The following is a 25,335-nucleotide window of genomic DNA, read 5'->3' as shown; positions in this document are numbered from 1 at the left end:
AGTAAAATCATGCATGCACTGTTTGATATTAATTAATTGAAGGTTATTGCATTTTTTCCCCCAAAGCAATTAACAGGTAAAAGGTAAAAGGTGAATTGCAGGACAAGTGACTTCTCAACTACTCAAAGCTTTTTAGCCCATTTAGTCTTTATTGGTTGATCTGGTTTATTGAAATGGTTTCATTGGGTGTAAGAAGATAGAGGGAGGATGACTACATGCTCACAAAGGGAACACTGGCATTGTCTATTTCCAGGGGAAATTTCCATTCTTAACAATCAAAGAAAAAGCCAAACTAAATAAACTATTGATTAATCACTTTCATTTTGTTTCTTCATACAACATTATTAATCTGAAATATCACCTTATGACTAATTATAATCTTAAATATGTTTGCCAATGTAGATTTTTTTATGCCATTTACTTGAACAGCTTGCACTAATCTGTGGTAATAATCTTGTGATCCTTAATTTTGTCAATGTTGTTGATCAATTGTTTTGAATCAGCTGACTAAAGGTGTTGCGCACAACGGAGATGCTCAGCTGGGCGCTGCGGCTGAGTGTAAGGTCTCCATGCCACTTTTTTTCTCTGCCGCCAGACTAATAATGACCCAGTTTCACTCCTGGCTGTCACTTGACCACATTCATATGCTTATTTTTTCTCAATAAGAACAAGTAGACAGAAAACTGGACACTGTGAGTCGAAAATATGTTTCTGTTCAGATCCCTTGTTGAAGTCTGAGCCTTCACTTTTATGACTGTACGTCTGCGGAGATTATAAGCCTGCACTACATGTTGATATTCAGCGAGTTTAACATTTTGAACACCTGAATACAATCCGTAGCTATTCAATACTGTCAGCTTTAAACACTGTGTTGTGAAGGAAAATTTGATTCAGGGGAAAATAAGCATTTGGCATTGTTTTTGACAGAAAAGGTTTACGTGTTTTTAATGATTAATCGATTATTGATCGTTAACATTTCCGAAGATCGGTCACAGAAAATACTTGAAATTTACATCCCTAATAATATGTATGTTTATAGTCTGATCATTTGACTCACAACAGCCAGGGTTTCTACGTGAACACAAAGCAGCTCTTGTTAATATTCTGTTTTGTTACTGAAATTGGATTTAGAGTTAACATTCTCCCCAAAAATTGTTTTCATCTCCCGTTCCCAGTAAGACTAAATAACATCTATGTGAACTGTACTGTGGTGTTTCTTATGAATCACATGTTGGTAGTGATTTGAAGAGTTTAAGTGAAGGAGTTAGTGAAGAGGAATGTAAAGCAGGAGCAGTTGGACAGTAAACTCCTGAGTCTTATAGACTGTCCAAAGGGGACTTTGATGGGATGCCAGAGGCAGCAAGTAGAAGAGAAGTGAGTATGCAGAGACATTGTATGTACTGCTTACAACCAAGCAGCAAATTCTGGCCTAAAACATGAAGCCCATGCGGAACTGCTGTTCATTATTTTTGTAACTCAAATGTTGGCTCGGGATTACAAGAAGAAGGAGGCAAGTGTGTCATGTCTGTGATTAAAAGAAATTGAATGTCACAAGTGTTTAATGGTGAATTTATTGTCTTGATGAAAAAAAAGAATATTAAAGAGAAGAAGAAATAGTATTGGACTTATCTTTACCGAAGTCTTATTCAATGTATGACAACATGTTTTGAGTAACTTGTATCAACAGAACAGAAAGAATAGAATGGAAAGAAGAAGAATTGTGTGGGTGTATAAAGGCAGACAGAGCTTGCTTGCCTTGCTCCTGGCTACTTGTGATGCGTTTGTGACATCAACGGATGTGAGACAGGCTTATAAGGTAGCTTTAGGTGAAGATTTAGTTCCTTAGGACTCAAATTAGCCTAAGAGAACCTAATTAGGCTCCATGTGTAATAACCCAACAGGGCTCAGTTTCAAGAAGCCAGCATTAAACACATCTCTTAGCCAGTGTGCTTTAAAACAATAATTATTTAATCACCTTACTATCTCAAGTAGTGCCGATGTGTTAGTTAACTTCAATTAGATAAAAAGCCAAAGTGTAATGAAGTTAAAGCCTCACTATCCAGCTGAATGAGAAGAGGCTTTTCTAAGATGTGACTTTTTCATTTAATTCAAGACGTAAGAGGGTTCAGATAAGACGTATTTTAGTTTTTCATTTTTACATTTGACAAGAGTTAAAATGTAAAGTTAAAAAACAAACTACATCTAACATATCATGTCGCTTTTAAGCCCCTTTCTAATTTGTTTATTGAACTAATTAAGTAAGCGTTTCGAAAGTATTGCCTGGTGGTTGAAACACCAGATTGCTTGATGAAGATGTAAAGGACAAGCTAAATGTCTCTACTTAAGTGATATTATCTAGGTCTGCAGCTGAGTCACAGTTTCATCCAAACCACACCATCCAGAAAGTGGTATGATAACTTTGACAACAGACATAGACAAACAAATGTTCTTCTTCTGCCCTTTCTCTGGTTTGCTTGGAGCTACATCAATACGTCTGCATTTTCCATGAAGAACAAAACAACATATGAATAAATCCAGGGATGATCTTTGTGTAAAGATGGCACAGCACTGTAAAGGAGTGAGGTGAAGGAGTGCAGCCCTGGCCAAGACATCAAGTAACCGCAGATCTGTGCCAAGCTGCAGCTCTAGGTAGAGCTAATCTTATTAAAAGAGGGTCAAGGCCTGAGTAGACCACCCTTAAATAGATGTGGGTCATATCTGGTACTAATATGGAGACTGTCCTATTGAGCTGATGACGTCAAGTCTGCAGATATAGTGCACCATCATAGGTGGGCTTACAGCACCAATGACGCAAGTCGTGTCCTGAGAGGAAACTCAGGACTCAGGGGGAGAATATGGATCAGTTTATGTCCTGTTTTAGTTAAGGTAGCTAAGTCCCTCTCGTCTGTATGTGGAGACCCAAATTCGTCCTACAGTAAAGAGCCTAAAGACACATCTATTTAGGATTGAGGGGTTGTTATCAAGTAAGAAGTTGGTTTTATCACTTTTATGGATTTGGGGTCCCCAGGTCATGTTCTCCAAAGTAATAGCCTCAAACTTGGCTGTGCACAAAACATGAGCCAAAAATGTCATAGATTTTATTTTGAAATCAATCCATCCATCATCTTTGAACGCTTATCCCATTCAGGGTCGGGGGCTGTAGCCTATCCCAGCTGACATTGGGTGGAAGGAAGGGACAGGACACCCTGGACAGGTAGCCAACCTATCAAAGGCCAAACATGGAGAGACAACCATTCACCAGTGACCAATTAACCTGGTGAGCATGTTTTTGGACTTTGGGAGGAAGCCAGAGTACCTGGAGAGAACCCATGCACGGGGAGAACATGCAAACTCCACACAGAAAGGCACCAGAAAAAATGACTGCATGCTCCAAAAATAAACTAAAAACATATCATGGCAAACTCAAGACCAAGAAGCAACAACAGATGGGCATAGTAGAACATTAATATTCAATACTAACGCAATGAAACGTCCAACTTTACCTATAAAGGCCAACTAGACAATGATGGACCTCATGCATTACACCAAGGGACACATTGTACAACAAGTAGCCTTTATTGGTCTGCTATATTTCCATCACTGAAACATCATCACTTATGGAAAAAAAAAATACAAAAAACTTTGGTCTTGTGGAGAGTGGCATCAAGTAGGGCTTTGAAGCTGAACTTGTCATTCAGTAGATCTGTTTCTTTATCCATTTCTGCTCAAGGTGGTTTGTTTCTGCTAGCCATCCACGACTGCTAGCAGCATTTAGCTTTTAGCCCAAACATAGCCGGTTAGCATCAGGGAGTTACAGACAATAGGATGAAGATTTACACAGGACAGAGGATAGAGCAGGAGACTGGGAGGGAGAGGGGGGAGTGAGGCTGCAGGTTGGAATCAAACCCAGGGTTGTATACTGGAGGATTAGAGGATCCAAACGTGCGGCGCATGACTTATCTACTGGGCCAAATTGGTGCCCCAGCTTGGAGAGGAAATTAAAGTAATATTCCAGTCTGCTTATCTTGGGTGACTCTTCCGCTCTTAGTAACCTAGCTCTACCAGTGGCAGACTGGACCCAGACTGTCCTCATGTTTGGGGGAAAAATTCTGGTTAAAGAATGGAAGGCCTCCTCAGCACCAGTTTTATCCTCATGGTACACCTCTCTTAGTCAGCTTGCTGCTCTTGAACAATCATCATACAGGCTTCTAAATAAGGTGGAAGAGTGTAACTTGAAATGGGGGCAGTATCACTCATTTTTAATGTCTGACTGAAGACGTTTCCAGCTCAGAAAAAAAGGCAAATAATTAAAGTTGAACTACAATATAATAGTGTCAACAGTTGTGTGGGGTAAAATTTCATAAGAAATTATGTCAACTTTTAAGCTGTCTGTGCATCACTGTTTTTTTTAGATTATTTGTTATTATTTATTTCTATATATATATTTTTTCTAATTGTATAATGTTTACTTTAATTTTGTTGTGGACTTTGTTGTTCAGGATGCCACTGCTTGTTTGTGCTTCTTCACTTGAAGAGGAGATCACGATTCATATAATTTCACAAGATGGATGTGGATCGGTGACAGAGAAAAAGCAGAAAGAGTCTTTTTATACCAATGTCATTCATAAAATTCACAGTATATGGTTCGAACCAGCATCTTCAATTAATGTTGGTGTGAAGAAATTAAACTGTGGGTGACTGAGGTTCAACGTGTATTTAACAGCTTATAATATCTGTGACAGCCAGGAAGTCGTAAAGTGGGATTGGTCTATGGGAGGCTTCTCTACCACACTTACCCTAATGTACCCATATAAAATATTAGTATTAATTTGCTTTGTTTACATTATGATCATTTTTGTTGATCCTTTCTTGGCAGTCACTGAAGCGCTATGTTAAAAAGGTTAAAGAGGTTAGACTTACAGAGAGGGGGAGCATTAACTTTAAGTCGAGGAGGGCTTAATCTGGACGGTGGAGAGACGGTTATCTCTTCTGACCATTATGACAAACTAAAAGATTAAAAGATACAACACCTGAATGTTCTGTAGATGTAATTTGCTATCGCCTCAGGCCACCCCACACGAGGCAGCAGTTACACAGTTGAGCTAAAGGCATTTAATAAAAATTAAGAACATTTGTAAACTGCTGTAATTAAACCAAGGATGCATTTCTGTACCGTACAGCTTGTTCCAGTGAGCTAATTTGAGCTGATCACTGCTATAAAACACACAAGAGGATACCATTGAATCTAATATTTAGTTTTTAACCCTGATGCATGCTTATAACTCATTGTGTTTTATTTTATTTAAACTTGGCTGACAATATCACAAAATGTACATTTTTAAATCCTATAAATATAACATCCTTTAATGGCTTTTTTATTTGAATCTCTGGACTTGTGTATAAAAATGACTTTAACAGTGAATAAAGTTTTACTTCTTGAAACTAGCTCCTCTGGCACCAACAGGCACTTCCAACATGATTGGGTCAGCTTTTCCTTTACATTTTAGCTCAAGCTGGTCACATGACCTGGTCTCTCTCTACATTTTACCCTCCCTTTCCATCTTCAGCCTGTCATCCCCCTGCTGCTCACCATCCCCCTTTCCCCCTGTAAGCTGACACAGCGCCTTTAAACATTAGCCGCTTTCTTACTAATAGGATCTCAGAGGCTTAAACTGTCATCTGATAAAACTAAGGAGCTTGATAGCTATGCCGCGCCCTCTTAACCAATTTGCACTCAATTAGGATAATGGGGAAACAAGCGAAGACGGACAGCTTTAATATATTAATGTGATAAAATGATTATCAATTTCCCCTGCCTATGAGTTGGGTGGTATTAGGAGTATCGTGCAAATTCTTATGAATATAAGCTGATAAAGTGGGCTGAACAGTGAAGTCAATACAAACATTTCAATTAGATTTCAGAATGTGTTGAATATCGTCTGTCAACAGTAGCATTACATGTTCAAGTATAAACAGCCAAATAAAAATAAGACCTTTGGATAAAAACAAAAACAAATAGCTTTTGTGAGTACACAGGTTGTTGGTGGCCTCTGCAAGTGTTCCAAATGCTGGAGCACTTACTTGGAAACAAACCATCATTTATGTTATCAGTTATAGTTCTGACTGTGTTGTATTGACATCTAAATGTTCAGCTGGTGTTACCTGCAATTTTACTTCTGTGATTAAGTGGTGCACTTCCATAATGCTGGAGGACTTAGAAGAGATAATTAAAAATCCAACACAGGCCAAGATATTCAGTTTTTTTGTCCTGGAATAAGCTCAAAAAACCTGGATCTTACATTTCCCACAATGCTACAGTATAGTTCTGTTACATAAGACACCACCTACCCACCTTAACCTCCTACCTCAAAATGTTCATAAAGTTCTTACGTGGGAATTTTGAAAAAAACACCACCATAAACTAAACATGCAATGCGTTTCTACACTTACTATCGAGTATCCCTAACACTGATATTGCATAAAGATCATTCAAACAGTGTATTGTATATCTTGGTTGAAGTCATATGAAAATATCAGCTGATAACTTTATACAATTAGAGTTTTCCCTGCAGACACTGTTAACGTAATATATACATTATATCAAATATATACAATGTAAACATAATTATAATAAATAATTGTAGTACCTCCATCATAAACTTGGCAGTTTTTTTGCAATAGAATATACAGCTAAATTTCCCTTATGACTCTTCTTCTCACTTGTATCATTGATTACTGAGACTAATTATTATCTGCTTAGTCCACTGACAGTCTAATGGTATCGGATTACTAAGGCAATTAATGCTCTGTTCAGTTATTACTGTGTTAACAGAATATTCTGAAATCCTGGTAGAATAAGTTTAATTTGTGAGAACTTTCTGAAAAAAACCCAGCTAAACTGCATGCATACAGTATAATATAATATAAAAATGTATGATTAAAGGAATACATTTATGAGGGACAAGGGATGCTTTTGCATGCTTTTCAGTTTAAGTGCATATGATGACGAGAATTACGGCTTGCCCGAACAATCAACTCGGGGGGCATTCGTGTCACAGGAGAGTCTTTAAGTTTATTTTCATTCTTGCAGTGGCTCATAGTCAAGAGTAATCTCCTCATTCCTGGAAAACAACACGGATAACCAAGGAAAAAGTTATTCAGCCAAAGCCATTTAACGGACAGCCTTTCTGCTCATAGAAAGCATTGGCAATGCATCCCACTGTTGCCAGATGGCTTTAAACTCGTTAGCGTTTAAAGTTCCTCAGCTGCTTAGGCATGAGCCAATCGTGCAGACGTGTCTTGTTTCTGTACATCTCCCTGACTCACAGATGACTGGTTATTCACCATTGTGCCGCAGAGTAAACAAAGGGAAATGTAGCATATTGCATCCCCTTTCCTTCCTTGCAGTCAAATAATGTAATATCTTAAAAAGGGCGGTCCTAATTCAACAAAGGTCAGACCCCAACCAAAAACTCAAGAGTCAGAAATATATAGTTTGTCTTTGTGCAGGCAGACCACCCCACAAAGGGTTGGATGCTTTTATTTTAATTGTCAGTAAGCTCTTGATGTTGCATTGTTGATGTTTTAGACCTAATGTGATGCGAAAGCACATTGGTTTGCATTCTTGAACTCGCCTGACAACATTTGGGTGGAAAAAATACTTTCTGCACCACTTTGTAGTTTGGTGTGCAAAGAACCCCTAAATATAACTGTAAATAGGAGGAGCCAGGACAGAGGAAATCTCTAGTGAAGTCTTTAGGCTCATTAAGGATAGGATTGATCTCTGCAACACCTACGTAGCCACTACAGCTTGGGTTGTGCCAGCTGGCAAAGGAGAAACTTGCAGGCTGCAGGGCAGAACAACCCTGCTGCCCCCAACTGAATTCCCCTGTGAGCTATCAGAGGCTGGACACCAAGATTATTCCTCAAACAGGCTCAGATTTTTTGCTCTGTATTTGTTTGACAAATGTAAACACTATGAGTTTAAGTCACAGTCTCTGTTCAGTGGAGTGATAGGGACTGAGTTCAACATTAGCCATGCCTACTAATTGCTTGCGTTAGAATTAATTAGGTTAAATCGAGGATTGCCCCTTAGTATTTGGCTTCTTCAGACTTATGATTTGTAAGTTGAGAATGGTAGATTATTTGGGTAAAAACATGAAAAATGCATTATCACTATACAGATGTACTGTTATTAGTAAGGGTAAGTAACTCTGTTCAACTAAAGGGGCATAAAAAAAATCAAAACAAAGTTTTCTTAAAAATGAAAGCATTATAGTTTTGCATATTTCTATTAATAAAACATTTCAGCATAATACAACATCCACTGAAATTATTACCTTATTCTGTTAGTCAGCAATGCTGCTCTAACACATAAAGAATAAAGTGCCCACTTGAATGAAACTGTCTTTAATACAAGTCCTTATGGTGAGCAGCCATTCAAGTTAAAAGTCCATCCCTGTGTCTTTTCTCCCTTACATTGTCTATAATGAAGGGATTAGTGAAAAACTCAGTACAAGCCATTATCTTTCAGACAATAGATTTTTTGAAAGAAAGTTTTGTTGAGGCTTCATTAGCAATGGCCTCCCTCTGTGGTCTGAATGCAGGACACATTTGGAGCAATTACTTGACCAGAAAACAACTGTCAGTCATTCTTAAAGGGGAAGGATTCCAATTAATAAACCTCTTAAACCCTTTGGTTTTACTACCATTCCCCCGCAAGCTTTGGTGTCTTATGAGGTTAAGGAGAGTTTTGTCAGGGGAGAAAGACATTACATGTGCTTGTTGCACAGGACTTCAACAGTAGGTTCCTTGCTCACTTGTGTGCAGGGGATTTCAAGGACTTAACTGGGAGTAACAAGTGCCTACAGTAGATATTGTTAGTGTCAATCGTCTGCTCATGGACTAGGGACACCATGTGCACAGCGCTGTCTGTGTTATGTACCTGAGGAAGGTAAGACTTCTTCATTTCACTGCTTTTTGTTTGATATGACATATTTTGTTGTAAGGGTTCTAAAGCTTATTTGTATTTTATTAAGTGATGACATTCTTCTCTTCTTTAGTCTCTCCAAGGTTTACAGTTTAACGTTTCTTTGGCAAGATTTTAAAGTTTAAAAAAGAAATGCAAACTCCTGTTAAGACTGTTACAAATTATGGATTTTAAAATTATAAGCAAAGACTGGTGGGAATCAGACTTGGAATAATTACATTACTTTAATTAATTTGCTTATGATTGTGACTATCCATCTTAATTGTGATTTCATAGACATAACACAAGTTGGTGAAGTTTCTTGTTTTAGAAAAACAATGATCTATATAACTGAACATGGCACTCTTGATGTTTATTTTAAACTTGTCATGTCTAATATCCACCACAACCCTGACAAAGTAGTCCCAAAGTACATTTCTAGTCATGAATTTATCTGGTAAATGTAAATGCACAGCCTTAATGTGTGGCATATATTTCCTTTTCAGAAAAAGATGTGACTTTGTTCTGCATTTGTGAAAACAACTCATCCAACGTCACGAAGCTATTCTTAAGGTTACAGCCCTCACGCTTCTCGGAATTCTGCTCCATTGCATGTGAAGCAGAGCAACAGCTCCTCAAAGCAACTTTCCTCGATCGCCTCACTTGATAGAATTTGACTTTTTTCTAACGATAAAGAGAGTAAGTGTGCCCAAAGGCTCGAATGCATTTGTCAATGGATACCCTGGGAATAGTGGACGATAGTTGCCTGGAAAACTATGACATGGCAAAAGGTGCTGGGTCAAGCAGTGGAGGCAGGGTCCACAGCATCGATGTCATACTGGGATTCAGCAAAGACCAGGACCCATTACTTCATTCAGTGGGGGATGACGACAACCAAAAAAACAATGTAGAAAACCAGCAGCACCCTGAGAAGCATCACCCGTCGGACCCCTACGGGCATCTTCCAGAACTGGGTGACAGCTCCCAACACTCCTCCTACCACGGTGAGTCTTTTTAGAAGAAAAACTACAGTCAGGCGTGAAAACTGTCATTTCTCCAGGATCATGAGGAGTCCTTTGGGTTTTGTCTTTAACTGTGCAATAAGTGTAATTAGAACTGTACCATGTTTGGCAGAGTCCCAGTAAAACACAATACTTCAGTTTTTCCTCCTTCTTTTGAACTAAGGCCTTCATAAAGAGTATCAGACTCTCACATTTACCAAATGAAAGACAAAGAAATCATAAACTATGATTGATTGTAAAGGTGCAGAAACACCAGACGAGAGAAAGCATGCACTCAGTGTCTGGTAGATTAACATACATTTGTTTTTAATCAGGTCTTTCTGATGTTTTCTGTCTTGTGGAACAAATGTGGGGCAATCAATATGATTAACGTCTACTTTGTTGTTTCCACTCTGGGGTATTGTTGGTGTTGCGCATGCTAGCTTATTGGCAAAGTTAAATGGAGAAGAGCTAAGATTAATGTCATTAGTTCTACCTGTGCTCTTCTTGACATGCTCACTGTGAGACGGATCTCTTCAGCCCAGCCTATTTGTCATATTGTGTAACCATAGGATGTCTAAAACAATTCTATTATTGTTGATGGGTTCGAGCATTGCTGACCCAAACAGCAGGCGTCCTCTGCAGATTGGTCGGAAATAAGAGATAAAGATGTCAGTAAACTTATTCTGTTGTCAGCAATTACAACAGACATGATGACTCAAATGGAACAAACCTTTGCCTGAGAGGAGTCAGGCAATAAGTAGGCAATGTCTCTGTAATCTTAAAGATAATGAATGTGTTCTCTTGAACCCTGTTTCATTCTTTACAAATAAACCAAATCACTTCTTAACAAACTTGCAAAAAGATAAAAGCAGAAGTCAAGGTGCTGTAGATTATTTGACACCAGTCACACATCCAAAAGTAGCTGCTGAAGTCTAAACAAAACATCTTGTGTGTCTAGTGGACAGCTGAATGCTGCAATTTTTTAAGGAACAGGATACTTTAAATTCACCACATATGTAGAATGCACTGAGGCACGGGTGTTCGGTTATAGCCTTCAATGCAACTGGTGTCATGCTCAAATGCTGAAAATGTCAATGGTACTGATAAAGTTCAAACTCATAAGAGAAAGAAAAAGAGCCAAGGGCTGAGCTACGATGGAGCAGGTGTGACGACTGATTCACACAGAAAGACGTCATATTGAAAAAGAAAAAAGACAGGTTCCATTCTCAGCTGAAAAACAAGTGTAACCCTTTATCACAGCTTTTTTTTAAGACAGAGTCATATTTTTTTTAATGCTAAACTTCAGTACTTTGAGATAAATATCTCACTTCAACTAAGCTAACAATCTAATAAACCGGATACTTTGCCTTCCTACATACCTCTGCAAGAGTGGTTGATGCATGTTATTTGTGAAGGTATTCAAAGCCACTGTGACTCTTATATTTTAAAGACGTGTTCCTAACCCTGAAACTTTCATGTTAAATCTAGATTTGCCCATAAACATAATACATCTAAAATAAATGGGATGCGGTCAGGATGCTACACAGAATCACAGCAATTTTTCATGCGTAGAAAAAGCTATCACTTCACTTATATCCTATCAATACTGTATAATTTCAAACAATCCTGTTCTAATGATCTTATAAACTATCAATAACAAAAAGTGTTTGCTGCTTGGCATGTTTGCTTTGTTGAGCGTATTGCTTTAAACCACTAGATATATTTAACAAGCTTCAGTGCATCACACGTGCCTCATTTGCTCAGCATTTATTTCTTGGAAGACATAATCTAGACTATGACTGTTTACTTGGCTTTGCAGGAGCCAACTAAAGTCCCTTGTTATTAGAGGAGGCGGGGATTGTAGGTTTAACAAGCAGCATCTGTTACTATGGGATTACAGGACAGAATTCAGTGAAAGACATGATGTTATTTGGACTTGCCAAACCCCTGGTGTTCACAAGGGCATCAGTCATTAAGCTATTTAATCATCAGGAGAAGGGTTAAGATTTCACTTTTTGATTGGGCACTTTAATGTGGCATTTAATTTAAAATGATCAACAATCACACCTCAATAAAGATATTTTCTGCATCATCATTTAGGCTTAAAACTAGATATAAAACATAGAGTACATCAAGTATGATTTATTTATTATATAACTGGTGACAAGAAAAGTAATAAAGGGTGGTAAAATAAGTTTAACCAGAAGTATTTAGAATACTTGGGCTAAGTTTTGGAAGTGTCTTGGCATGTCAACAGTGTTTATGCAACAACTAAAGGATTTCAAACTTTACTGCGGCTGATGATTACATTTGTGGTTGAAACTGTTTTGAAAACATGAATGTTTGTACGTTTTGAATTACTGCTTTTGAAATGCTTTACTTATTGTGTTGAAAGTAGAATTAAATTTAGTGCTAAACTTTCATTTAGAGAAAGTATATATTGATCAAGTTTTAGTTTTTTATTTATTTTTTAACAAGAGTAAATTCGAGAAAAAAAACCTTCTAATTACTTTATAGTGATAGTCATGATTATATAGGATAAGTTGAGGAAGTGCACAATAGCGATTGTGTCTAATATGGCAGACTCCTTAGATAAGAGCTTAGCTATTGTGGTTTTAAGGATACAGAGGCCTTACCTTGCCAAGAACCTTAAATGCTCTTTTAACTCCACTGTACTCTCGCTCTGTCCTTCATCCTCAGCTTTACTCAGCCAAATAAGATTTGTCAAGTTAGCAGCATTGCCAAAAATTAAGCACGCAGTATGTTTTTCTGGTTTTGAGACAAGCCGTGCACCAGTTGGTTAGAATTAGGACTTTAAAAGTTGCATTTAGTTGCTAATTTATATACTGTCTTTTTTTTCCATCTTACTTTACGCACCCTTCTCCTCATTTCAGAATCAGACCTGTTCTCCACTGACAAGTGTGATGATGACATGGGCGACCTGCAAAAGGACGTGGATGTTCCTGAGGGTTCTCCAGAGACTATAAAAGATGAAGAGCACACTAAAAAGAAGCACAGAAGAAACCGCACCACCTTCACCACCTATCAGCTTCATGAGCTGGAGCGAGCTTTTGAGAAATCTCACTACCCAGACGTCTACAGCAGAGAGGAGTTGGCCATGAAGGTCAATTTGCCTGAGGTTCGAGTTCAGGTAAGGACCATGTGCTATCACTTACACAGTGGCAATTTATGGCTTATCAGTTCATCATTGGTATTTCACATTTGTTATTTTGCATCCAGAAGAAAAAAAGTTTTTTCAGGACAAAGTTTAACCAGGAAACCTCGACAAGGGGCGCTGGTTTGGTTCAGTTAGTAGAGCAGGTGACCCATGTACAGAGGCTACAGGAACGTATTGAGATGTAAAGTATTCACCAGAGTTGTTCTAAAGTGACAAATGTGTTAATTGTTTGAATGGAAACTTTAAGCTGACTAGTCTAACCCTAAGATAAAACTTGGACAAAAAAGTCAAACTTGCGCACGACGCATTTAACACAGCTTAACACAGGATCACTGAGTCTGCGGGTAAACAATGCAGAGCCAGCAGCACCAGCCTTCAGTCCTCCCTGCAGGTTAACATTCACATGTCTGTGTGTGGTTAACTTGACTGAAGCAATGTGTAACCAGCACATTCTTTATACAACTTTATCTCACTTTTTATAAATCAAAATATGCAAACTTTGCCATGCTCCGACACGCCATCTGTCATCTGTGCTTATTCACAACCAGATAGTCGTCATCATCAACCGGAGCCACAGCCCTGGTTAGTGGTGGTGGGGGGGCTGCGCTACAGCTCAGACACAACATACTGTATAGCTTGCATTTCAGGCTATTATAATAAAATATCAACAACCCGTTTAACTGGCTAATTAGTCTGAAGACCAGGATGGATGACAACAACCAATCGTGTAGTCAACTTTACGTCACATCCCTAATATTAACCATGTGAAATGTTTGAAAGTATGTCACTTGATAGTTTAAATGTCACACCCTGGTGCCTCACTGTACCATCTAGTCCTATTTCATGATTTCTTTTTTTCAAGGTGTGGTTCCAAAACCGGAGGGCCAAATGGAGACGTCAAGAAAAAATGGATACCAGTACCATGAAGCTACATGATTCCCCTATGCTATCTTTCAATCGTCCCCCGATGCCTCCTAACGTTGGTCCGGTGTCAAACCCAATGCCACTCGATCCATGGCTGACCTCGCCCATCTCCAGTGCCACACCCATGCACACTATCCCTGGGTTCATGGGTTCACCGCAGGGCCTGCAGCCTGCCTATTCAAGCCACAGCTTTCTAAACACTCCACCTGGGATGGTTCAAGGCATGCAGCCAATCGGCCCTCCTCCCTACCAGTGTCCACCCAGCTTCAACGATAAATACCCGATGGAGGACGACAGGAGTTCCAGTATTGCAGCACTCAGGATGAAAGCCAAAGAGCACATTCAGTCAATGGATAAAACATGGCAGCACATGTGAGCGGATAAGGCACTGTGGTTGGAATTTTTTGAACTGCTCCCGTGAATGTTTACAAACTGTTCTTCCACTGTTCGTTTCATGTACCAATTCAGAGGGTACTTAACACCAAAGGAGTCAGATACTTTTTCACTGACCCCAAAGAGTAACTCTGGGTTTGAACTTCTTGTGAGTTTTTTAAAACTCACTTTAAAATGAAAGAAATTCTGATTCTACTTATTTTTTTGCCCCAAATCTCTCGTGACTAATTTCTTTTAGGTTAAAAAAAAAAAAGCTCGGGAAAATTGTATTGTTTGAGAGAAAATCTTTAACATGAATGTTTTAACAATTCTGAGAAGAAAACAATTTTGTATATTTGTGGTAAAAAAACCCAAAATAAAACAAAAACAAAAAAACAAACAAAAACAAAACAGAGCAGTCACATTGCAACACAGTGTATCAGCGGATTAGTAGAGCCATGTGGTCAGGAGTAGTAATGTTTGTGTACGTGGACTGCCTTTAGGAAATATTTCAATCAATGCAGATTTGCAGTCTTAATTAAGAAACATCATTTTCAGAGAAGAATATATTTTCAAAACGTTTTCTGAGAGGCAAACTCTGTCTACATGTAATTGAGAATCAGCGTCCAGCATTGACATTTCACCACTGTGTGTTTTTAAAACACTTTCCTCACATAAAAGCAGTTTTGAAGTGTGACCTGTGTTTCTTCTCAAATCATAAAACTGCCTTTAAGAGAGCATAGAGCCCTGATGGGGGAGTTGATCGGAAGTCACAGAGTGTAATCTGGCTCAGAGGCTAATTTAAACAGACAAGCACGCCTCTTAACACCTAATTACTGCTTTTAAAGCGATTAACCCTGGATTCTCAACCATAGACAGAATGCCCTCAGATTCCCCTGAAAAAGCCTTTTCAAGGCCTGATTAACTCTGCCCCTCCCCACAAACTTGACCATTTATCTGATTTTTTATAACAGCACTACAGATTCCTGTTATTTTTTCTTTAACTTACCGTCTCAAGTGTTCATCCTTGTTGGTAAAGGATGCAATTCATTGCATTGTTGACAAAATATTCATTAAGTCAGGTGGATTTAGAGCGAGGAGGTTAACGGGAGATGGCAGCCTCTCTTTCCTCTTGGAAGTAGCTTAGTTTCATGGCACTTTTGGACTCCAGCTAACAGGAAATTATGTTTTAAGAGACCTATGGTCATGTTGTTATGACTTCTGTGTTTTATACCGTGTTTGTTTATCTGTGTGCATCAGAGTGATGCAGAAGATTGCTTGACTGGCAAAACGCAGTTACCTTGTTATGTCCTTCCTCAGTCTTGGACAAGACCATAAATGATTTAAAAGTAATTTAATGGAATCTTACTTACTTACTATACGTTTACCAAAAGTAATAATGGTTAGAGATAACCATTATAACCAAGGTTAATGTTATCAAATGTTAAGATGGTACTAAGGACTGTCTCAATGGTTTTAGGGAAATGTATCTGGCAACACAATAAAAAGTGTTGTTAAAAAATATCATTTACAATATTTCTAATATTTTCTGTCAATCATGGCCTATAGGAATGGTAGCCTCCACACTCTCTGTTTTGTAAGTTTTGTAGTAAATATTATGATTCCTGTTGACAACAATGGACTAAAAGCCAAAGAAAAAACAAACATTTATTGCTTCAAGAAAGATTGATACATTTGTGAGGACATCTATTGTTTTTGATTTTTTTTATTTGTATCGTCACTAATTTCTATTCCTTTCAAGTCTTAGAGTCTTCAGAATAAAGTTAGTGTAGAACCACTGAAGAAGAACTATGTTTGTCAGCCTTGTTTTTCTTTTTACACATGCATTAGTGAGTCACCAACATGGCTTAGTGACGTTAATGAGCGCTGGTGTACAATAGGCCATGTAAGCTGTGACAGAGTGAGCTGGCCTGATGGAGGCCTGTTGTGTTCGTCCAGGCCTGTGGAGTTTTGCCAGGCCGTTAGACAGATGAAGCTCCACTCCATCAGGCCCAACCAGGGTGTCAGGAGGCCCCGCCTGCTAGGGCTGTAGAGGCCACAAGGGCTCAAGCTCTAATTGCCCTCTGTTGGCCTGTGTGGCTTAGCTGCTCCAATTTATTTTTGGATGGAGGATTGTATTGAGGTCTATTTTGCATCTAAGTACTTCGTCCTTTTTTACAATTAGGAAGCAGACAATTTAAACTCAATTCCTCCCAATTTTTGTGACACAGTTGATTTTTCATCCATGTTCACATCAATGAGATGCATTCATCAGACGCTTCTGTTAATGGTAAAACAGATTGGGGGGGTAGAGGAAATTCTTGGAAATTGAGTAAAATACTTTTTAAGAGATGTGCAAAGACCTTAGCCTTCGTGTGCTTAATGTTTTGAGTGACAAAGAGGAAGTAAGACTGAAATGATCATTGCTGACTGCTAGCCTATGCAGTAGTATTTGGCCGACAACAAGGTTTGGTCAAACCTGGACCTGCAATCTATTCATTCACTATTTAAAACTGAGAATTATAAAAATTGAGAAACCTCTAACTAGCTAGATTGGGACATTTTAATCAAATCACATAAAGTGATATATATTGTCATATAATGACATAAATTAGTGAATTCAAATTTTTGGGGCCTTTGTCGCATCTCTGCATTATTTCAATCACAGCCCAGGGTCGGCAATAATGCGCAAGTTAGTTACTCTTCCTGTTCTCCCCTCTGATTTTAATGGCTACCTGTAAGTTTTGCAAAGGAGATAAAGGGTTCAGTGCTCTACAGTACCATGTTTATGCTCCAGTAGTTTGGCAATGAAGTGAGTTAGACTTTTCTATATTAAGAAAAAAAATCTCTCGCCCCACCTTTGTCAGAAAGATTTATCGTAACAACACCCTGAAGTTGCAGAAGACGCACTCAGAACTAGTATTTAATTACACACATTATTATGTTATTTTGCTTGGCCAAGCGTGACCTTCACTGGGGCCCAGGCTCTAGTTAACAGGCTGACTACCAGGACATGGTCCACGGTGGAAATAATAAGGGAAAACAGCGGAATTAATTGGGTTTGATTAAGAACACTTTTACAAAGGGACACCATTTTCCCCTCTTGACATAATTGGGGATCACTCAGAGGGTGGGAGGGATTTGATGGCTGGCGCCAGTTGCTCGTCTTTGCCCCAGTGTTCACTTTGAGAGAAAGAACATGCCACTCAAACAGCACTCCTCCCTCAGCCTGCACACACGTGCACTGCTACAAGTTACACATTTCCTCCACCTCTCTCCTTTCTTAAATATTCAAGCAGTAAACAGTTGTTTGTTCCTAATACTCGTGCTGTAACAAATGCAGCACAGCTATTGGTCAACATTAACACCAAGAATACTATCATTAAAACTCTTCCTTTAGCTTCTTTCTAACAAGACTTACCTGCTTTTGGGTGCAGATGTGAGTGGCGTATCGGGTAGTTTGGCGGTGTCACCCATTTTCTGAGTTCTTTGGCTCTCAGGTGTTGTGAGTATTCCTGGCTTGCAAAAAAAAGTTCGTGTCAGCATCAACATTGCATTCAAATACAAATATCTTACTTTTTCCATGCCAAAAGTTGGGACTTATAGGATGTGAGGGCAAAAGAAATATGTTGTCAGACTCTCTACAGAAGCACATCTACATCATCCACATTTTTGAAGCTATCCAGCTGCATCATCCTGAGTAAAAACAAACATTGAGTAATCACTTACTGTATAAATATCTTTTGATGTCACAAAGCAGGGCAATCCCACGCAAGATCCAGTGATCAGGCAGCTGGACGGTTGGCAACACCACTGCTGGGAAGTAATTCAGGTGGGTGCGCCTTGGTTTCTCATAGATGGGACAGACATAAAGCTTCAGATCCACAGGGGCAGTGGAGTTAAAGGCAAAAGTGTCATTACAGGTAAGGGTGTGAAAAGCAAATTTGGGTGAGGACTCAATGAGAATGTGGGTACAGACCATAAACATAAACTCCCTCCTGTTGAGGAAAAGCAGGAAGTGGCAGAGAGAGGCATGATTCCTATCAGAACATGCACTAATGGATCACTTTTCTCACAATCAAATCACCATCATAGACAATAAGAGACAATACTGGAGATATTGTGCTAATCATAATTAGTTGGTCTATTGACGTTATTCCCATGCTTTTTAACTTACTTTTGCTGGGGCTTTGAACTCCTCCCTTGTTTGCTTTAGCACTTTGTTGTGCAGTGATCGTGTCCAGTGCCCAGCCTTTGTTTGCTCTTTTTACTTCTTATCTCATAACTATTAGGAAGCCTGAAACATTGCCCAGGAAATAGATTATTAGCACAAGTCGTACCACTTTGTTTAGTGTTGATAAAAAAGCTGATATGACCACCTTTTCAGCCTTTTTATCAACACCAAACAACAGGGCTTAATCACTTATGATCAAGCTCAAAATCACAGTTATTCAGACATACAATCAGTCTGGTGTCACTGTCTACTCTGTTCAGTCGTGGTCTTACTCTTGAGTACAGTGTCTCTCACCCCGAATGTTGAAGAATCCTGTGATCTAGAATGTTTTGGGCCTTCCTTTAATCACCTGGCTGTGGAACAGTTTGTTTCTCTCAAGAAGCTCTGTGAACCAAAAGCCCAGGGTGGATGACCCCCAGGAGATTTTCCTTCACAGATTTGGCACATGGGCATCGCAAATGTTGTCGTGATGCTATCGCGGAGGTTCTACGAGTGAACAGTTGGATAGAATGTTAAACCCTTGTAAGGATTCTATTTTGCAGGATAATTTCAACACTATAACTTTTAGAGGTCTTTTGTAGTCTACAGCTGAAATAAAGTGAGTCGGTACTGTAACAAGCAAACAAACAATCAGCATTTATTTTAAAATTAAAAGCAAAAATCTCATTAAAAACTTAAAGTTAGTTTTTTAAGAAACAAAAAGTGAAGCTCTAGTGTTTCAGAGTGAGTGATGGAATGAAGAAGTTATCTAACCTTGCTTTTTATGATATTACCATCAATGCCTGCTTCAGGTCAGTCAGACTTCAGCACACCACACTGATGCACTGATGATTCTTTGCATTCAATGGAGGAAGATGTTCAAAGGTTTCAGAGCATCCATCGCCACCGGTCTGGCCTACATCCATAAAAAATGCAGATATCAGATCTAAATTATTCCAGAAATGGCTGCCTACAACCCTTATTATCAAAAACCATACTGCCTGTCAACTCCTCTGCTGTCGTGTTTATTTCCTACATTGGACACTAGGCGGCATCTACCGGATGTTGATAGAATTGCATAGTCGACATTATTATTTTATCACTGATCACAGTAAACTTTTGGAACCAAACATTTTTAACTCCCTGTCTTTAAACAAAGTGTATATGTTTGTGTATGCCTAAATGCATGTTCGCGTGGATAAATGTTTATTTATTTGTCTATATATATTTAATGGTTGCTGAATCCCTCATTTATTTATTTATTTTTTTGTGATTTGTCAGAAGCTTCAATATTGTGAAGGAAATAAATGATTATTGATGCAGACCGAAATAAACTTAGAGTGATCTGATCTGATCCTGGATCAGGCTCTGTGTCGGGCATATGTTTCGTGGTCTACTGTGATTGGTCCAGACACACCGTGTTGTTGTCCAATGGCAGGCAGACATCTGTTCGCTGAAGCGACTCTAAAATATTCTCCTCTCTTCCTTCTCCACAAGGTATTCACGACTTATCCGGGACGTAGGTAGTGGTGTCAAGAGCCAGAAAGATGAAAGTGTTCGGTGTAGTTGCGATAATATTAGCAGTGTACAGCGTACATGCGAATGTGTACTTCCGGGAGGAGTTTACGGACGGTGGTAAGTTTCTTTTAAATACAGCACTAGTCCTGCAGGCGCTTAATTCATTGCATGTTAGCTTGACTGTAGCCCAAATCAGCAACGACTTTCCCATGAAAGCCTGTTTTCATCACGAATCAACTTGAACTGTTTATTTGACTTTCTATCATAAGTTCGGTGTAAATCCCTCTCTTCTTAGTTAAAAAAAAAAACTTTTTCCTTGGTTGTTAGCTGGCTAACTTGAGCCAGGGCCTTAAGTTTGCAAACGTGAAATACTTCCAGTACTGGCACCTGAGTTGCCAAATGTGGCCTAAATGGCAGTGCAATTATGTAACTCTTTCTAGATCATTATATTCAGCCTGTTTGGCAGTTTCAAAGAACAATACCAGTGAATAGACTTTTGAGTTGGGTTTTTGGGAAGTAGCTTGATGTACTTAAAGAGGTCCCTCGAGGGTTACACCCCGGCTAACCAAATGTTGCTGTTTTTTTCTGTTCAGATGAATGGAGAAGTCGCTGGCTGAACTCCAAACACAAATCTGACTATGGAGAGTGGAAACTAACAGCCGGCAACTTCTTTGGAGATGCTGAGAAAGACAAAGGTAAGTGAGCTGCTTTCTGATCCACTTATTATACAACAATTACCACGTGATTTGATTGTAAGAGCACAACTTCACCAGTGTAGACCCTGCTGAGGCACATTCATTGACTTTCTATAGAAAGCTCTTAAATCACTAATTTAGTCTGAACAATACAGATTTATATTCAAATGAGGCTTCATGTTTATATTTTCACTTTGTTAGCTAAAGAGAATCTATTAAGTGGTGCATGTCTTCATTAAGCTTTCTGTTTCACTTTCCTTGTCAGGTCTACAAACAAGCCAAGATGCTCGATTTTACGCTGCCTCTGCCCGTTTTGAGCCTTTTAGCAATGAGGGCAAGCCTTTGGTGATCCAGTTTACAGTCAAGCACGAGCAAAAGATTGACTGTGGTGGCGGCTATGTGAAGGTGTTCCCCTCAGACCTGGACCAGGCTGAGATGCATGGAGATTCTTCATACTACATCATGTTTGGTAAGGGATTATTCATGTAATAGAATATTTTTAAAACAACACAGTGGTTTCAAAAAAGTTTTTTGCAACACTTATTAATTCAATTATTTCCACCCAGGCCCTGATATCTGTGGATACAGCACAAAGAAAGTCCATGTCATCTTCAATTACAAGGGCAAGAATCACCTTATCAAGAAAGAGATTAAGTGCAAGGTATTTCTTCTATTTATACTATTTAGATTGGGGGGAGTGTCAGTTTTATTCAAGCATACAAACATGCACTGCCTCTGCACCAATGGCTTAATCCAAATGATGATGTTTCTTCTAGGATGATGAGCTGACCCATCTGTACACGCTTATCCTGAATCCGGATCAGACCTATGAGGTAAAGATTGATAACGAGAAGGTAGAATCTGGCAGTCTGGAGGAAGACTGGGACTTCCTGCCTGCTAAGAAAATCAAGGACCCTGAAGCCAAGAAGCCAGAGGACTGGGATGATCGTGCAAAGATCGACGATGCGGATGACTCCAAGCCTGAGGTGAATTACTAAGTGTGTCCACCTCATTTAGCGTAGATTGACCTTGTAATTCTGTAGCTGTTATGTCTATGGAAAGCGCTTTTTCTTCCATTCTAACTCCAGATGAAGTCCAGGGCTTCCAGTAGCCAAGATTGCATTGACTGTCATATTATTAACCCCCTCTTGGTATAATTTGTCCTCCTTTTAGGAATGGGACAAACCTGAAAACATTCCAGACCCTGATGCTAAAAAGCCTGAGGATTGGGATGTAGATATGGATGGAGAGTGGGAGCCACCCATGATCCCCAACCCAGAGTACAAGGTAATGCTAAAGTTGTGTCTTCATCAGGAGAGCGTGTACTTTTGGTGATCCCCACCCTGCTTTAGAAACGCTTAGAATTAACCCTGCCCCATCATTTGCATTTTTAAACACCTTCTGTATTGCAGGGAGAATGGAAACCCAAACAGATTGACAATCCCAACTACAAAGGAGCCTGGGTGCATCCTGAAATTGACAACCCTGAATACAGCGCTGATTCAAACATCTACAAATTTGACAAGATTGGGGTTTTAGGCCTGGATCTTTGGCAGGTGAGAGAGAGAGAGAGAGAGAGAGAAATAATTCACCTTTGAAAAGAGGTTATTTCTTTGGTGATTCCACAAGTTCAGTCTAACGTGTGTTAATGTTTATCTTAGGTGAAATCTGGGACCATCTTTGACAACTTCCTGATCTCAGATGATGTGCAGGAGGCTGAAAACATTGGAACAGAGACATGGGGTGCAACAAAGGTATGCTGGTGCAGTTGTACTTTTTGAGCCACGTTGTGAATGGTTTTAGAAGTGGTTTAAGGTAACTTTAACTTCCTTCCACAGGAACCAGAAAAGAAAATGAAAGAGGAGCAAGATGACCTGAAACGAAAAGAAGAAGAGGAGAAGACCAAAGAACAAGACACCGAAGCTGATGAGGATGAGGGTGATGAGGATGATGATGACGACGATATGAGCGAGGAGGACAAGGATGAAATGGAGGATGCACTTTCACAGATGGAGGAGGAGGAAGCAAAGCTTAATGATAAAGATGAGCTTTGAGGAGGTGTGACCATTGATTTTGTACGTCCCTCCTTTAAGAACTGTCCTGTATTTCCTGGGGGTATTTTGGCTGCCGTGCATCCTTTCCCTGAGAATTGGACACAACCCAACTTAGGGTGCAAAATGTAGTGAAGTGGGTGTTAATGGACTTAGTTTCTCTTTCATTTCGGTCATATATTTCTGTTGCCCCTGAGCTGCTGAGTTGATTCTTGTGTTTTCCACCTACAAATTCTATTCCTCGCTCTAATAGCCACTTTTTTCTTGATTTTCTTGATTTACACATCTTTATTTGCAGATATCCTTTCACAGGTTGCAGAATTTTACCTAAAGCTGATGTACAAAAGTGGTAAATGTGAAAAATTGAGAATTTAAGCGTATTCCCCATGAAAGAAAATTTTCCTTGCAGCCTGGTGAAACAAAAAACACATCCTGGACATGAAATTCATTGGCTGACAAGATGCAAAACAATCACAAAATACAGACCAATCAAGACTGTAATGTAACTTATTTTTGTTATGTCTGTGGCACTGACTTTCTGTTTCCCTCCCAAACTTTCAAAGAAGAATTGAATGAAGTTTTTCAGCATAAACATGAAATTGTTTTTCTACATTAAATGGCATGAATGAAAAAATGTCTTCATAGTAATGTGATGGAACCTGCATTGTTTCCTGAAAGTCTGGAGAAGCAGATGGGGAGCCCCTGGTGTGACTCATGACATCACTAAGGGATTCTTTTTATTGGATAGAATGTTAATGATACCAAAGTTTTTATTAAAAAGATTATAACCTTGTTTCCTGCCCATATTTTATGCTGCATATGCTAACTTTGGACTGTAATGTGTTGGTGAGGTTAGACATATAGCAATCTGCTACACAGCAGGGGAACATTCAGATTTTGATCTTTGGTGTGTTTTTTTTAAACATGTGTATTGTTAAAAAGGTTAAATATAAGGTTTACTCTCAGGATAATTCACCATTTTAATTGGACATAAGATCAGAGGTATTCACAGAGTTTACATTTCACAGGGTGCCCACGTGTCCTGGAAAACCTGGAAAACAGTTGACCAGTTTTCCAGTACTGGAAAATGGGAGAAAAAGTCAAATGTCCTGGAAAATCACATATAGTCCTGGAAAATTATTCCAACATGGCTGCGTGCGACCTGACCCTATTAACAAAACACATCCCCATTCATTGAAAGTTGAGTCCACGCTGTGCTGGAGAAGACAGTGACACTGCACAACTTTTTTCACATCTTTTCTCCTTCACTTCATAATCATGCATTCACAGAAAACGGGCGTATATCATTTATGTTTTATGGTACATTTGGCTCAATTACTGTACTCTAGCTCAGTTGTTCTCAAAGTGGGGTCCTGGGACCCCTGGGGGTGTGCGAACCATAGCGTGGGGGTCCGTGAAATAATTTGAATACATTTCTAATAAATTATAAAATTGTGCTGTGTCATTAAAACAGCATACACCATTGTTATGATACCATTTGGTGGCTCGAAGGGATATGTGAGTCTTGTTACTGTTAATTTTCTGAAAGCGTTTAAGATCAATTACTTGAAAAGTATAAATGCTGTCATGTTGAGTCCACAAGGAATGAAATAGCCCTCTGTTTTAAAGTATACAAGTGGGATTTACTTGATTCAAATTGAAGTGTTATCTGTTTATCACTATGATACAGGTCTGAAGTATTTACATTTATACGTTTTACAATACAAATAGTTCCAAGGGCAACTAAGAGTGCAAATGGTAGTAAGCGTGTTCTTTAGTGATGGGAAGTTGGGCTCTTTTCAGGGAGCCAGCTCTTTTGACTCTGCCCCCAAAGAAGAGCCGGCTCATTCGACTCCCGAACGGCTCTTAATTTAGGATCTTTTGTAGCCGTATGTTTTACTTTAACTTTGCAAAAACTAATGGTTTGTGTTGAAAACCCTTTTACGTACGTTTTTTTTTATGAGCAGCCTTATAATTGACCAATTGTGTGCATTTATTCTGTTACAAAATCATTATCACCCTGATCCTAGGGTTATGATTAGGGTTAGGGTTTTGATTAGGGTTAGCTTTGTGATTAGGTTTAGGGTTGTGATTAGGTTTAGGGTTGTGATTAGGGATAGGGTTAGGGTTGTGATTAGGGTTAGGGTTGTGATTAGGGATAGGGTTGTGATTAGGGTTAGGGTTGTGATTAGGGTTAGAGTTGGGGTTAGGGTTAGGGTTGGGGTAAGGGTTAGGTTGTGATTAGGGTTAGGGTTGTGATGAGGGATAGGGTTGGGGTTAGGGTTAGGGTTGTGATTAGGGTTAAGATTAGGGTTAGGGTTGTGATTAGGGTTAGGGTTTTGATGAGGGTTGTGATTAGGGTTAGGGTTGTGATTAGAGTTAGGGTTGTGATTAGGGTTAGGGTTAGGGTTG

General features: G+C 39.1%; 3 protein-coding genes across 7 annotated transcripts in view; 2 read left to right on the top strand and 1 right to left on the bottom strand.

Moving 5' to 3' along the window:
- The window catches only part of atcayb (ATCAY kinesin light chain interacting caytaxin b), a 39,335-nt gene extending 19,652 nt beyond the window's left edge, over positions 1-19,683 (bottom strand). For 2 of the 5 annotated variants that reach the window (XM_034702329.1, XM_034702326.1), the window contains exon 1: positions 17,868-17,962. Coding sequence is in view for 1 of the 5 variants with exons in the window: in XM_034702330.1 (XP_034558221.1) it covers positions 17,868-17,923 (56 nt within the window). In the remaining 4 variants the exon portion in view is untranslated. Of the gene's footprint in view, positions 1-17,867; positions 17,966-18,175; positions 18,321-18,623; positions 18,744-18,974; positions 19,167-19,433 lie in introns of those variants that run through there. The other 3 variants (XM_034702328.1, XM_034702330.1, XM_034702325.1) reach the window with 3 other exon arrangements.
- rx2 (retinal homeobox gene 2) lies at positions 9,690-14,596 on the top strand. The gene is made up of 3 exons (XM_034702333.1): positions 9,690-9,972; positions 12,867-13,123; positions 14,013-14,596. Exons 1-3 carry the CDS (start codon positions 9,690-9,692, stop codon positions 14,448-14,450), a joined length of 978 nt encoding a protein of 325 aa, XP_034558224.1. The 3' UTR covers positions 14,451-14,596.
- Positions 19,684-20,097: 414 nt separating the features above from the next.
- Positions 20,098-23,716, top strand: calr3b (calreticulin 3b). The gene is made up of 9 exons (XM_034702331.1): positions 20,098-20,294; positions 20,771-20,872; positions 21,138-21,341; positions 21,439-21,533; positions 21,649-21,858; positions 22,046-22,159; positions 22,285-22,428; positions 22,534-22,626; positions 22,711-23,716. The coding sequence occupies exons 1-9, from the start codon at positions 20,207-20,209 to the stop codon at positions 22,924-22,926; spliced, it is 1,266 nt and encodes a 421-aa protein (XP_034558222.1). The 5' UTR covers positions 20,098-20,206; the 3' UTR covers positions 22,927-23,716.
- The last annotated feature ends 1,619 nt before the right edge of the window (positions 23,717-25,335 follow it).

This window comes from Notolabrus celidotus, chromosome 15 (assembly GCF_009762535.1).
Source record: "Notolabrus celidotus isolate fNotCel1 chromosome 15, fNotCel1.pri, whole genome shotgun sequence".
Lineage (NCBI taxonomy): Eukaryota > Metazoa > Chordata > Actinopteri > Labriformes > Labridae > Notolabrus > Notolabrus celidotus.
The sequence above is the reverse complement of the archived record's forward strand: the minus strand, read 5'-3'. Positions and strand labels throughout refer to the sequence as shown.